General features: G+C 40.7%; 1 protein-coding gene across 1 annotated transcript; it reads left to right on the top strand.

Annotated features, from left to right (window-relative positions):
* The first annotated feature begins 5,677 nt into the window (after positions 1-5,677).
* Positions 5,678-15,310, top strand: cfi (complement factor I). The gene is made up of 18 exons (XM_070929439.1): positions 5,678-5,750; positions 5,881-5,966; positions 8,257-8,414; positions 9,193-9,346; positions 9,729-9,792; positions 9,894-10,056; positions 10,227-10,426; positions 10,992-11,099; positions 11,970-12,095; positions 12,788-12,820; positions 12,911-12,931; positions 13,079-13,221; positions 13,438-13,541; positions 13,695-13,799; positions 13,915-14,090; positions 14,326-14,427; positions 14,515-14,663; positions 15,084-15,310. The coding sequence occupies exons 1-18, from the start codon at positions 5,678-5,680 to the stop codon at positions 15,150-15,152; spliced, it is 2,034 nt and encodes a 677-aa protein (XP_070785540.1). The 3' UTR covers positions 15,153-15,310.
* The last annotated feature ends 253 nt before the right edge of the window (positions 15,311-15,563 follow it).

Here is a 15,563-nt window from a genome sequence, read left to right as displayed (position 1 = left end):
TCACACGTCCACCAGGACACTCCTTTTCTGCTAGTATTTTATTTTATTTTTCCTTATTTATTCTTCAGTTGTGTGGACAGATAAGATTATTTATTTACTTGCACCTCTTCTCAAACAGGCGCAGGCTTCCTATTAGCGTCTGCCAGCTAAAACTGAGATTTTGTTGGTAGATGCAGAGCCACGGTTCAATGCCACATGTCAATTTAGTCAACATAGCAGTAGTTAATGATGCTCCTTTACTGTCAGTAAGGAGACAATAACACATGAAGGGCTCGTTCACTCAGAGACGCTTTGCACAGAAGACAGTTTGGAACTCAGTGGCGACTTCAGGGCGAGTGTGCTAGTTCTGCAACACAGCTGCACTTTTTGATATAAAAGCACAAGGTAAGAAGAGGTTTAAACTTTTGGGAAGATGCAGCTCGGATCACCTGTCGAACCACCAATAAGTGACGAGAGATCTGGGGAACCATTCAGCGTTCCTGACAAATGTTTGATTGCAGTTGGTCACCTCAGTTTGTCTGTCGCCTCGCAACTGCTCTGTCTGAACGGGCCCTAAAATCGGATCTTTACTGTTCGGACATATATTACCACCAAACAAATCACGGCCTTAAAGTAAAGTTCATTATAATTTTGTATCAAAGTTACGACTCATTGCATGACCTTTGTTCACAAGAACGATGTATATTTTTAGGATAGAATCGTAAATACTGACAGGTTGAAAGATGAAACGTGTACTGATTAAACTGATGAGGGCGTTCATGTGAACAGCAGGGAGAGGTGTGTGTGTGTGTGTTGGAGCACACAGTATATACGCTTTATATTCTATTTACTTTGCCTTTTTTGATTTCCTAATAATGCATCATGCCACGTGTCTGTGCACACGCAATCACAGCCTTCTCACCAACCGTGGCTTATATACAAACACACACACACACACACACTCAATGGTACACTCATTCCAAGCTTGCACATATTGGGCAATATGCACATAGAAAAGAGAAACAAACACAAACAGCTGTAAACGCACATATTTAGCAGCAATATAAAAGAACTTGTGCTGTTAGTCAATCAACTTCGCAGTCATTCTGTCGGTCGGTGTGTGTCCATGATTAACAGACTGTAGTTTCACTTCTTGTATTTCTCAGAGGCAGAGCAGTAATTATCTCTTGTCGAGTTTCAAGAGAGCTGAGAGTGAGATTTCAAAACGTTATATTATATAACTTAATACACACAATGGATCAAAAAGACTGCGTGTAACGGGAATTATCACCTGACTCTAAAGTTGAACTCCACAGATTTCCTCAGCGTGTCTCTCCAGGTGTTTCCAGGTGTTGTTTTAACGTTGTAGAAAGCCTTCAGAGTCTCAGAGGGAGCTGTGTGAAGTCTGATAAATGTCCTCACGCGACATCACTTGAGTCAGCGTCGGTTGAAGACTACAACTTTGAAAGTGAAAACAGTCTGTTGGTGTGGAGTTAGAAAGAAGTGAGCTGACCAGATGCTGGAGGCTCCAGGCTACGTTAGCTGCTACTAGCATGACACGCACCAAGCTCCAATTGGAACTTTTGGTGGTCAAGTTGCATTGTGGGTAATGTAGGAGCCAGGTTTTGAAGAAGGAAGAAGAATGTGTGGAATAAAAAAGGCGTTATCTCTTGTTCTGCTGCGTCGACTTTGTTCATTGTGAGTCCGACGATGCTATAAGAGTGCAATGCTAAATAGGTGGGGTACTCTCGTAGGACCTGGTCACACTAGAAAGTGTCACAGCGATGTAGTGACTACTCGTTGCTAGTTGGGGAAACCTTTTGTTGACAAAATACTGAAAAGACTGAAGGCTTTCGAGTCATCTCAATAGCCGTCGTTCCGTTTCGAGCTGCTAACGTCATTAATGTTGTAGACGTCTGGCTTTGGCTTCAAACAGACAAGCCAAGGGAGATGGCCTGGGTTTTCTTTTGTTATATTAAGTAGTATTCTATTATATACCGTGTAGATGTACATCAACAACATACATGAAGAGCAGTCAGTTTAGTATCTTCTCATGTACTGATGAATTCAAAGAAGCACAATCAATGATCTCCAAACAGCACCGTAAAGGACGCTGTGCTTACAGTAAAAAGGACATGAGAGCATGACTTTTTTCATGTTCTCATTTGGCTTCATGTAGTTTAATTCTGTTTACTATTATGTATATGATATATTAACACAATAAATATTAACTGTGTCAAACTAGAAAGGTACACTTGTTTTATACCAGGTGGGTTTGGGACAAAACTCAAATGAGGCAGGCCAGCTTGCCTTCAATATTAAACTCAATACATCAAATAAAGCAGAAAACCATTGAGTTGAGTTTCAAACATCGGGGGGGAAGGGCGCACTTTCCTCGTGGACTCAATCCCAGTAAACCTGGATTTGTGTCCAACTTGAATAAATGCGACAGTGGTAACCATTAGCCTTCCCCCATGTAATGAATGTATCAACCTAAAGACCAAATTATAAGTGTGTCTTGCTGTACGTGTCTTTTGATTTTTTTCGTGTGTATTTTGTGCCTGTTAAGAGTTTGGGTGTAATTTCCTTCTTGCGTTTGTGTGATCTGAAACTTGACTTCCAAATAACTTAACTTGCCAAGTGCAGTAAATATTCAGGAGCTTGTTGGCAAAGTCAATAATAGTTTTGCTCAAAAGACCAGAGTCCTCTATCTAAAAGAGTTGTGGCAATAAATATAGTGGAGTCCCAGTAGTGCCCTGTACCGTAGTACGATGGTCGATCAACTGCTAACGCTAGGAAACTGCCAGCAGAGTTTTTGGCTAATGTTGCTAGTTAAACAACGTTTTGCTCCCAGAAGAACTTCATGTTATTATTATAGATAATGCACCAAATGTTCAGTCAATCAGCAAAAAGTTTGCTTTTACATGATTGATTTAACAAAGTGTGGTGTTTTAGCATCGCACCCCTAGCTTGTTAGCATGTTGCCTGTTATAACTTATCATAATATGCTAATATATTGTGCCTACTAGCATAGAATATGCTTAAAAAAAGTGTTAGTGTGCATAATTTTAGCTGCAGTTTGTGCCTCTACGTTCAAGTCACAGTCACAGTCTCTGCTGATCTTTCAAAAACCCAGAAGATCTGAAAACAGTTTCTAAAACGTTTCCAGAATCTATTTTTTATTCAGACTGTCCATCTGAATAAAAAATATTCTGGTCACTGCACAATAAAAAAGATTTTTAACCTGTTTCCTTTACCAAAACAAAAATGCGGGAAATCTTTGCTCATTTTGAACAACATTAAAAAAATATAAACACGGTAATGTGTACAAAAATATTAAATATAGGAATATAACGTTAATAAAGACAAACATAACTGAAAATAAAGCTTTTACTTTTTTTATTCATGTCGTACTAATCGGGTACAGTCGAGGTTCTTTCATTTCATTTCATCTTTGATTGGATTGAGAGGAAGTAGAGTCATAATTTAATAATCTTTTTTATTGTGCAGTTCATGGAATATTCTTTTATGCAGATAGTCTGTAAATGTTGTTAAATTACCTTCTGGGATTTGTCTTTCAGCCACACGAGACCGGTCCACATTGATGTCACTATAATAATAAAATGATAAAAAAGGATGTTTTTGGTGATCAACAGCAGTCTGACACATCTTGTACTCCTTAAAGCAGTTTGTAACCTTTCATTGTCACAACCTTTCTTCATAGAAGGCTTTGGTTCATGTGTTTCATTCAGTTGTTCGTGTCAGTGCCTCTGTGTTAAACTGTATTTATTAATGGGTTTTCTATAGGATTTGCATTGCATGGTCTTTCTTTTTTCTAATATGAGACATGACTGTATGCTTTACGGCAGGAAGTGATATGACCCAGTCTTACAGGCTTTACGGTTACAGATGGTGATCCACGTTGTGCAATAAAATGAAAACAGAGGAATTATTGTTCATTTTGAGTGATATAGCATTTTTCTTTTATTGTTTCTATGTTTAGGTGCCTCTTTGTGTGTCAGTCTTTATCCTTTATTTCTTATTTCTTCTGCCTTTTGTTTATATTAAATGTTTTAGAGTCATAATGAGCAAAACAAAAGAAGTTTGACTTTTGGTTTGTTGACTTGTAGTGCAATTTGGTAAAATGACAATATGTCTTTTCATAGTTTGTGCTCATTGAACAACATTTGATTGGACTGCAAACATCAAGCTGGCTTCTAAAATAGTAAAATAGCCTCATAGATTTGAGGAATCACTGATGTTGGTGGACAAAACGATTTCTGTTGTGTTCATTATGTATTAGTTAATGTGTAAAATGTGTGCAATCCATTTTGAAAGCCATAATTATTTTGCTAGTTGCCTTCATACACTCAAGGACACACCAGCTTCTTCTTTCCTCCCTTCGTACTTCTTGGTCCATGCCAAAAACGCACTGGACGCCCTCTTGATGCCTATATTTGTCTCAACATGTTGGACACATCTCGAAGATTTGAAAAAGTGTGCGCGACTAAAGCTTCCAGTGCGTTTACGGCATTCCTGCATATCCCATCTTACTTCTAGCTTGGACCGCTCTGAAGCTGTACACCCATATAATGATATACAGTAATGCTTGACATGACTCTGACTCATCAATCAATCAGGAATGTGTGACACAGTTGGGACTGTTGTTGGTTAATGGTGTGATTAAATGTCTGTCAGAATTGTGTCTTCTTTTATTTCCAGAACTGGCTGGCAACATGCAGAAAATACCACTAATAATTTCTTTGACTGGATTTAAGCAGGAAATGTGTCTAAAGTCTAAATGTGTCTTGAGATTTTTGATCAAAAGCTAATTCAACCTGGATGAAAACTTGATTAATAATAGGTAGTGGTGGACGAAGTACTCAAATCATTTACTTAAGTAAAAGTAGTGATACCAGACTAGAAATACTCAATACCATGTAAAAATACAAAAGTATTATAAGTACAGTGTTACATTACTGTACCATTGTTGTAAATAGTAGCCCACTTTGAGTACACAGAGGAATAAAATCAAGGTTTGATACACACACAATACTTGTTAGTAGATACGTTCACTTTTGGTTTGAGATTTATTGATGAGAAGAGAAACAGAATATCACCGGAGTGATCGTTTCATTGGATGAACAGAGCTGAAGCCTCAAAGTCTCTCAAAGTCTGTCTCACAGAAAAGTACACAGGGATTTTGAAACGCTCATTTATTGATACAGTGTTGAACATTAACTTATTTGTACATCCATCTATTTGTCCGGTTCAGGGTCGCCTGTCCCAGCATGCATAGGTCATTTCCCAGCAGACATTTTGACTGATTGATTGGTAGGAAAAGCACAGGTGTTACTAATGATGCTCTATTAAAGTGGCCCCGTTAACCGTGACAGCGTGCCAGCATGTGCAGTACCAGGGCCCTGAAACTGATTCACTTATTATTTACATCTTTTATTTACTGTCAAAATGCCTTCTGTGTCCAAACCAAGACCTTCAGGACTGAGCCACCTTGCCGCCCACATATTCGTTCTTATGTGGTTACTGCAATCTGGGTTTTCTTACTTGCACAGAAACCCTCTCCCCTGATTCTTCATTACAGTACATGATCAGTCAGCTGAATCAATCTGGAGTCTGGGCTCGTTCACATGTTTGTGTGTGTGTGTCCACATTGACGAGACAAGCTAATGATTGACTGATGTCATCGCCAGTGGACATAAGAGATATAAGACTGTTAGTCACTTACAGAGAGAGTAACTGTCTCTCTGTCTGTATCTTCACTGTAAAAGACATTTCATTATCTCGACTGAGTCATTTCCCTCTTGTGTGCGTCAGTAACAACATTTTTAAGCACGGGAAGAAAGAGAAGGAAACGTTGTGGTGGGAAGCTGAACTGTGGAGGGAACAGACTGCTTGTGTTTGTCAGGATGAGGTCACCCGGAGTTTCTCTTTTCTTGCTGTTTCTTCTCGTCATTTACTCTAAAACGGTGAGTCTCATGCTGTCTTTTATACTTATCTTTTTAATTAACGTCCCATTCTCCACATTTGTGGGACCTTTATGTGGTTTTATCAATTTCCCACCTTGTATTTCTGTTTGATGTTGCTTCGTGCAGGACAAAGATAGTGAGTAGAATAGTGTTGTATTGCATGCTTATAGTTGAGTTAGGCTCGTAAATACATATATGATGATGTTTTATGTAGAGCTGCAACAGAGTGCAGTTAGTGTAACAGAGTGCTGTCTAGCACATTGCAGTGCACTTAAGTACATTATGTGACAGTACGTTTAATAATTATTGTAGTATGGTAGCTTACAGTATGTTATAATACATATTGACCAAAATACGTAACAATTTTAGAACCTGCATGAAATAAAACGCAGCTCCCTCATTAATTTCAATGGGACCACTCAGTCAACACAACAGGGTGCCAATGCAGAGGCATAAAAACCCTGGATTAACGTGACGTCATCAGGCAAGGCGCTGCAGTGGCCAGTCAGATCCGTGTAAGTTCACATTCATGGTAGATTACTTATGTGCGGTGAATGTCATATTTCTACCATTTACCTTGCCATTGTTACGATATCACCTGCATCATATGTCATTGTCTCACCTACCTGAACCAACACGCCCCCACCAATGAAGCCCCTTGTGTTGTTTTAACATAGGGCTGTGTTCAGTCTGAATACCAACTTAAAGGTTCCAGTTGTGCACCTCTTACAATAAGAGGGAGGTTGATCCACATCCCCTGGGCCATGACAGCAAAAGCACAATCTAACCCCTCTGTTTCAGTCTAGACCCTGGAACAACTAACATACACTATATTGCCAAAAGTATTCACTCACCCATCCAAATAATTGAAATCAGGTGTTCCAATCACTTCCATGGCCACAGGTGTATAAAATCATGCACCAAGGCATGCAGACTGTTTCTACAAACATTAGTGAAAGAATGGGTCGTCAACTGTCAGTGGTATTATAACAAACTTCATGTGGCCTTCAGATTAGCTCAAGAACAGTGCGTAGAGAGCTTCATGGAATGGGTTTCCATGGCCGAGCAGCTGCATCCAAGCCACACATCACCAAGTGCACTGCAAAGCGTCGGATGCAGTGGTGTAAAGCACGCCGCCACTGGACTCTAGAGCAGTGGAGACGCCTTCTCTGGAGTGACGAATCGCGCTTCACCATCTGGCGATCTGATGGACGAGTCTGGGTTTGGCGGTTGCCAGGAGAACGGTACTTGTCTGACTGCATTGTGCCAAGTGTAAAGTTTGGTGGAGGGGGGATTATGGTGTGGGGTTGTTTTTCAGGAGCTGGGCTTGGCCCCTTAGTTCCAGTGAAAGGAACTCTGAATGCTTCAGCATACCAAGAGATTTTGGACAATTCCATGCTCCCAACTTTGTGGGAACAGTTTGGAGATGGCCCCTTCCTGTTCCAACATGACTGTGCACCAGTGCACAAAGCAAGGTCCATAAAGACATGGATGAGAGAGTTTGGTGTGGATGAACTTGGCCTGCACAGAGTCCTGACCTCAACCCGAAAGAACACCTTTGGGATGAATTAGAGCGGAGACTGAGAGCCAGGCCTTCTCGTCCAACATCAGTATGTGACCTCACAAATGCGCTTCTGGAAGAATGGTCAAAAATTCCCATAAACACTCCTAAACCTTGTGGAAAGCCTTCCCAGAAGAGTTGAAGCTGTTATAGCTGCAAAGGGTGGACCAACGTCATATTAAACCCTATGAATTAAGAATGGGATGTCACTTAAGTTCATATGCGAGTCAAGGCAGGTGAGCCAATACTTTTGGCAATATAGTGTAGATGAGATCTGAAGGTTTGAAAGGTCAGATATGTGAGAGGGGGCCAACCCAACAAACGGTACATTTTTAAGATCATTTCTAAACTGCCCTGGAAGCCAATGAAGAGAAGCCAGCACATGAGTAATGTCATTTCTCTTTTTGGTGTCAGTGAGAAGTTGAAGTTAAAATTAGATACAGTCTAGAAACTAAAGCATGGATACATTTCTCCAGATCGTGGGGTGACAGGGAAGACTTGGTTGTGGATATTGTCTGTAGTTATACATAGGGTAATTCATTCAAACTTAAATGACACTCATTAAAATTGATAATTAAATGTGTCAAAGCAAAGTACTTGTACTTTACATATAAAGCTGTGTATCATCTGCGTAGAACCTTAACAGGACAAAAACAGAGCTGCAGATGATGAGCATAACCATGTCCTGTTCTACTGATTTGTAACTGTATTGAATTTTGATTGCTACAGCAAATACATTCATCAGATGATGAGGATCAATCACAGGTAGACCAGCAGTTACCAACTCAGTCCCTCACTCCTCTGGTCAACACCTCTGCCCCCACAACCCCTAAAGCACCTGAGGGAGACCCAGTGTTTCTGGGTCCACCTAAGTGTCTGGATAAGAAGTAAGTGTATTTTGATTGGCTGAGCTTCTTCCTTTGGTTGTCTAACTCTAATATTCTTTATTACTTACTTTTGCCATTGGTTTATCAGTAATGAACATTTAGGCTGCCGTGTTTGACAGAAATACTGGCACTGAATGATACTACTGTTCACTCCCTGGGGAAGTCTTTGTCTTTGGGAGCTGTTTGCCTCTTGCCTGAAATTAACACTGAATTCCCATTTCATGTCATTCAGTCTGACTTCGTGTTCATGCCCCATCCAAGTGATGCATTCATTCATTCTGGTGACTTTATTTTCAGTTGACAGAGAAGCTGTGGTAGTGGTTGCTAGCAGCAGTTAACATTTGCCATGTCAATCACAGAAAAACTTTTATGCAAGAGTTTTTTGGGTTTTTTTGGTAAAATGACAACAACAACAATCTACAACAATCTGTAAACCCATGTGAAAGAAGTTTAATCACTGTTTGAAGATACTGACTCTCTACTAAACTACGACAACCACTATGTTTAGATTTTAAGGAACTGACAAGTCGAGTCTGTTCCTACTGCAACTTATGAGGTCCATCACAAAGGAAGGAAAGCAAAACGAATGTGATATGAAGGAGAAAATCCCACAAAGAGGTTAAATACTAAGAACTACCCTCTAATCAGTAGATCCAAAGACTATTCTGACACAGGAAGTCCATCTAAGGCTTACAGCCACTAGAGTTTGATCTATTGTCTTGGCTCACTGTAATGATCTGTGTTTATAATCTATGATTTATTTTTCAACATTTATCAGGTTTACTCGTCAATCATGTGACCTGGTGTTTTGTCCTCCATGGGAGCGCTGCATCAGGGGACACTGTTCCTGTAAACCAGCCTATCTGTGTCCCACTGAGAACATGGCCTCGGTTTGTGGGCAGGAGAGTAGAAACTACCGCTCCTACTGCCAGGTAACTCATTATAGGGAAGGGTGTTGACAGCTGGTCTGGAATTCTGAACTGGTTATAGAAACACAGATCGGGAATTTGTTATAGATATATAGATATGTATATAGTTTTCTAAGATGTTGATGAGTTTCTGAAAAATGTTGGACCTACTGAGTTTCTATTTTTATCTCTTGTCAAGAATCAGAACCATTTGAAAAGAAACAGACTCTGAATTGAAATCAGAATCAGTAAAAGATGTGATACTTGACAAGACTTGGCTGATTTCAATAGGGCAACCCTTTCAAGAGAGTACTTAAGTAAATGTAATTGGTTTTGGACATGAACATTTTATCATTCAGGCACCAAGTTTTCATTTTATTTTACACAATGGTGATCTGTTTTCCAGGCGATGGCTGTCTCATGTCAGTCCAGGAAAACCAGCATGTCCCACTTTGGGCGAAATTGTGAAGGTTTGCTCACACTGATACATTCAGTGCCTTGTAGTATTTTTAGTATCACTGTTATATTCCTACTTAAAGTTAATGTAGTTAATAGTTATCTCTCTCCTCAGAAAGTTCTAAGTTCAAAAGTTCAATAAACCGAGACACAGGAGTGGTCACGGTCTTTATTCCTGACACAACCAGCGATGAAGGTGGGGAGGAGTTACTGGTGTGTGAGAAGATTTGGAACATGGCGGCTGCTAACGTGGCCTGCAAGGAGGATGGGTATCCACTGTGAGAGAAAATATATTCATATAATGCAAAACATGTCTGAAAAATACACATTTACATCAAATGCAAAATGAAAAATATGCCTTCCACGAACTCCAAAGCTGTTACACTACATAATGTCAGTGATGTACAGTATGCTGCACCTGCAGTGTGACTTGTGCATGTGCTTACAGTGGCGCAGTTAAAGCTGATGTCACGCCATACAAATCCCTGACAACCAACATTTACACGCTGTACCCAAGCCGCTGTGTCAGCATCCGCTGCCAAGGTTATGAGACTTCCCTAGCTGAGTGTGTAATCTACGACAAGATCGGTATTGACAACAGCAGCGTCGCTACGGCAACCTGCTATGAGGCATCACAAGCACCAAAAGGTTAGTATGAGTCTGCTCCACTGCTTCCTTCAGTCGGTTGTTTACTGTGTGCACACTCAAGGAGGGATTAACGCTTGTGAATAACAACTCAAGATAGATAGAAGATAAGTCTTTCTGGGTTTTTTCATTTTATCATTACTGTACACCTGCCTACCACAGTATTATACTTTATTCTATTCTATATATATATTATATTCCTACGGTTCAACTTCTGGATTGGCTGATTTTCAGTCCAAGTTGGCCCAAGTCTAAAGTCACAAAACTAAATCTGGCAACATACTGTATATGGGCCCAAACTGCCTCCCATTTTGTGCTCTGGTGTCAGGATAAAACACCGACAGTCAGCAGGCTACCTGAATGTCTGTGACTGTGAAGACCCATTATGACTGATTCTTCAAAAACTACTATCTGTCTGGCCCTCACCTAAGACCAGAGGTTCTCTGGGCTCCTGATTATATTTCGTCAAAGGCCAATAAAGCGCACAAACCCCTCCACTATGATCAGGGTCAATTTGAGAAGTTGGCTCTTGTATTTTGCTATACTTTTTTTTGTTTATGTGTTTCAGGGGAGGATTGTGGCTTCGTATGTGCAAACACAAAGTGTGTGTTTCTGAACCAGACCTGTGACGGAGTCGACAACTGTGGCGACCTCAGTGACGAGATGTGCTGCACCAGTAAGACAGACATACACGTGAGACACAGATATCTACAATTTGAAAAGTAAATAGTAACTATAGCTCTTAAATACATTTAATAAAATAAAAAACTCAATATTTCTCTCCGAAATTAAGTTAAGTAGAAGTATGAAGTAGCATAGAATGTAAATACTACAAATGCTTCCAAACTGTATTGAAGTACATTACTTGAGTAAATGTACTTTCCACCACTGGTCAAGGTGTGAATCATGGATGTATTAAGAGAGTGGGATCCGGTGCCACCAATCAGCCTTGCTGCCAGTTTGTGGCCACTCACGGTACTGCAGAGAAAGAAAATCCCCGTAACCCAAAAGGCATTTTCTCCATAAACCTCCATTAAAAAAGAGACTGAGATCTGTAAAATTGTTGATAGGACACCTGCAAACAAGCTCAATTAATACTCAATTATTACTCCATTATTTCTCTTTCTATTATGAATTTTTAGAAGAATAAAATTCTTGGGTGGGCACCATCTTTGACTTCGGTATTCAGTTCTCATAATATATCCAAGGTGTGAACTGGTCTTAAACTGTCTGGGAAGGAAAGTCAGTATGGCACTGGAAATACCTATAATAGATAATAATAATAATAATAATAATAAAGGGCTTGTGGGATCATCGAACATCATCTGAAACCCTGTTTCCCCACATTGAAATGTGTGCGCATGTGTGTCTTTTCAGGTATAAACACCCACACTGACTCTCAGTTTGTGAATAATCTTAGACAACAAGATATCCTGCGACCGTGATGACTTTGAATCTTCACAGACATGATGCACAAACACTCAAAGATTTCACAACCATATATTCCATCTTTTATAATGTGAACTGCCGTGTGTCTTTATATCAGAATGCAGGCAGAATGCTTTCCGCTGCCGCACAGGTGTGTGTTTGCCGAAAGAAGCTGTCGGTGACGGACAGATCGACTGTCTGGATGGCGAGGACGAATCAGAGAAACACACAAGTACTGACCACAGTCACATACACACTCTCAAAAGGGTACTTTAGGTCACTTTCACACCTGCAGTTTGGTTCATTTGGTCTGGACCAAGGAAAAGTTCTGGTTTGGTCATATGTACGTGTTACCATGGTTACGAAATGATAAACATGGGCATGAATTTAAAAACTAAATGCTAAAGGGTAACGCTAGCATGGAAACATGTTGATGTTTAGCAGGTATAATGTTAACCATCATTTTAGTTTAGCATGTGAGCATGCTAACATTAGCTAAACACTAGTTCTGCAGATATTTGGTCCTAAATCAAAGTATAGACAAATATGCGTTTTCACCTGATGATGAGAGGATCACCAGAGTTATTAGAATTTACCCTGAGGGGAACATGAATTTGACGCCATTATCTGTGATTATTATTATAAGGATTTCTGTTCTGTCTGCGATTTCAGGTTTAAACCATCAGTCTTGGTGGTATGTTAGGCTCCAGCTCCTGCCAGTAACAGCCCAGTTAATCCAACAGACAGACCAAAGCCAAATTCTTTAAGGGCAAAAAAAAAAGTGACCAAGTTTGGGAAATAGGACAACAGCAGTTCTGCTTTATGTGGTGTTTGCATGTGGTTAACTAAGTGTTGTCCAATCAGACCAGTATGTGTTCAATGCAATACGAACGATCGATCCAGTGATGTTGATGAACACATTTCTGTTTTCCACAGAGCCAGAGGAGGTGGACGGACTCCGACGCTCAGGTATGCCTGGAACTGAAGTGTAAGCAGCAGTGTGTTGAACCCTGTTAGTGGTTATGATGATAATGACATTTGTTTTGTTCTTTATTTCAGAGTACGTCTCTCCCAAAAACGGTATGTGGCACAAACGGTGACACTTTACAGTATAGTATTACCAGAAGTAGTCGTCCCTGTCCACATACACGTCCAAGACCAAGTCATCCAGTCAAATCTCATCAGAGGTGGATATGACTTTCAACAACTCTGTGCATGTGTGTCTAGAAATGAAGGCCAGCCGATTGTATTTGGAGTCTAAGGTATACTGTGGGGTTCCCAACATGACCACGGTGCACAATGAGGAAGTGATGGAGCGAGGAAGGACCAGCCGAGTCAAGAGAGTGGTGGGAGGAATCCCAGCAAACCCGGTCAGTTAGAAACCCACCTGTCTGTCTGTCCCTGTGTATTACTACTACTACTACTACTACTACTACTACTATCGTCATCACTTCTTATACCAGTTCCCAAACTGATTCCCTCCTGGTCATGTGTGGCCCCAGTTTTCTCAGCTGTAGAGGGGCGGAAAGACAGAAAACACTGGGAAACCACTGGCTTCTGTAATGTTCCTGCTTGTCCATGTGCAGACTCAGATCCAGTGGCAGATTGCTCTGGAGGAGAACAGGAAGATTGACTGTGGAGGAGCTTATATCGGAGGATGCTGGGTACTCACTGCTGCTCACTGCGTCAGGTGGGTCTTTAAGTAGAAGTCAATGACGATGCGGTAGTATTAGTATGAAGGGTTATGGTTAGCAGTAGTTGTGTCTAAGTTGTAGTCTCTGGACTTGTTTTCTCACTCCGTTGTTATAACACTAACAGTCTGTCACCCCTGTCTCTTTACCAGGCCCAACCCCTCTGTGTTCAGGGTGAAGTTTTCTCTCTGGAAGAAGACTAGTGCTCAGGGCACCACTGACATTGTTCCTGTTGAAGACATTCACATCCACCCGAAGTATCTATCCGAACGATAACCCTTCTTAGCTCTGTCATTACACGTGAATGTGAACTTTAACATGAATTAAATGGTAACAGAATGGGGGGAAAGAATTAAATAACTGTCCTTTTAGTTACAAAGCCAACACCTATGAGAACGACATCGCCCTGCTGAAGCTGGAGAAGCTTCCGTTCATGGACAAATGTTTGGAGGACAACCCGGCCGTCAGCGCCGTCTGCGTTCCCTGGTCCACCCAACTCTTTCAACCCAACCACACCTGCAGCATCTCCGGATGGGGGAGGACCGCAAGTACGTGCGTTACCGGCCAGAAAACTGTAACATGAGTGTAAATAAGGACGGCTGAGAAAATGGGGTGAAAACACAAATGAGCAACTTATTACACCTTTTAAAGAAGTTAGAAAATAAAGCACACATCGTTTATATGCTGTCATTAAATTCGTCAGACTGTCGATTAGCTTGAATGGAGGGAAAGTCACTTTGAAAATGATGAAGTCAGAGTTTGAACATTGACGGCGGTTCACAGGTGGCAGAGCAGCTCAGGTGTTGCTCTGGGCCAACGTGTCCCTCATCGACAACTGTGAGAGCTTCTACAAGGACCGCTTCCAACCAGGCATGCTGTGTGCAGGTGGGTGTGAGCGTGGGCCATGAGCTGAACACACACAAACCCGCTGCTTCACCGACGTGGTGCAGGTGCTAATTTGTGTGTGTGCAGGTGATCTGGACGGCAGTGTGGACTCCTGTCAGGGGGACAGTGGAGGTCCTCTGGTCTGTGAGGATGAACTGGGTGTTTCTTACCTGTGGGGCATCGTCAGCTGGGGAGAGAGGTGTGGTCAGCCAGGATTCCCCGGGGTTTATACCCAGGTAAAAAAAAAATATATATATATATATATATACATATTAAGAGACAACACATGTACATTTATTCACACACACAAACTTAATTCCATAAATACACAGAAGACACATATACACAAGTAAAATGAATGTATTTATATATCTTTTATAATAATGCAATATACTTTAAAGTGCATAAGATACGTACAGTAATTACGCAGTATAATATAGTTAATAATGTATAAATGGAAGATTTTTCCTTTTGTACACTTTCACCAAGAAACATAAACACAGCCAATCAGATTCTATCGCTACCAAAAAATACAAACCGCAAAACATAAGTACTTGTACTACAGTCAAATATTACAAACACGTAGCTGCAGTATGAAAATAATGACAACTGAAGTGATGATGAAGGTTAACGTGAGTTCCCGCCCTCTCCGACAGGTCGCTCATTACTTTGAGTGGATCAGAGTTCATACAGGCTGGCCGGCGGTCACCAAGTTCAACTCCTGATGACGCCAATGCTTCAACACGTCACTCGTGCGTTTTCCCCCCTCGGCTACAGCCGTGTGTGTTGAATGAAACTTTGAATTATCGAGCGTTTTCATTTTTAAACCACTGGACACTTTACAATGTCGATTATTTGATTATTGATTGTATTGGTATTAAAATAATTTGTCCAACAAAATATATTTCCTGTTTCTATGGATCGGGTTAGAGGTTTGTTTATACAGCTAGCAAATTAGGCTAATCTGTTTCTACAACTGTCAATAAAATGCAGGTTTATATTTCTATTTATCGCAAGCAACATAAAAAGGCTGTTTCTGCAGCTAGTGCGTTTGTTAGCCAACAAAATAGCTAATAGAAACATATGTATACGAAGTGCAGAAATATTTACCAGGAAGAGAAATTAGTTTTTATATA

This window comes from Enoplosus armatus, chromosome 23 (assembly GCF_043641665.1).
Source record: "Enoplosus armatus isolate fEnoArm2 chromosome 23, fEnoArm2.hap1, whole genome shotgun sequence".
In the NCBI taxonomy this organism is placed as follows: Eukaryota; Metazoa; Chordata; class Actinopteri; order Centrarchiformes; family Enoplosidae; genus Enoplosus; species Enoplosus armatus.
The sequence above is the reverse complement of the archived record's forward strand: the minus strand, read 5'-3'. Positions and strand labels throughout refer to the sequence as shown.

What these genes read in the sequence shown, in the direction of transcription:
- cfi (XM_070929439.1), top strand. Translation starts at nt 5,678, where the DNA reads ATGTCATCGCCAGTGGACATAAGAGATATAAGACTGTTAGTCACTTAC. An exon ending in TCGTCATTTACTCTAAAACG is followed by an intron (nt 5,967 to 8,256) that starts GTGAGTCTCATG and finishes TGATTGCTACAG; the next exon opens with CAAATACATTCATCAGATGA. An exon ending in ACTACCGCTCCTACTGCCAG is followed by an intron (nt 9,347 to 9,728) that starts GTAACTCATTAT and finishes TCTGTTTTCCAG; the next exon opens with GCGATGGCTGTCTCATGTCA.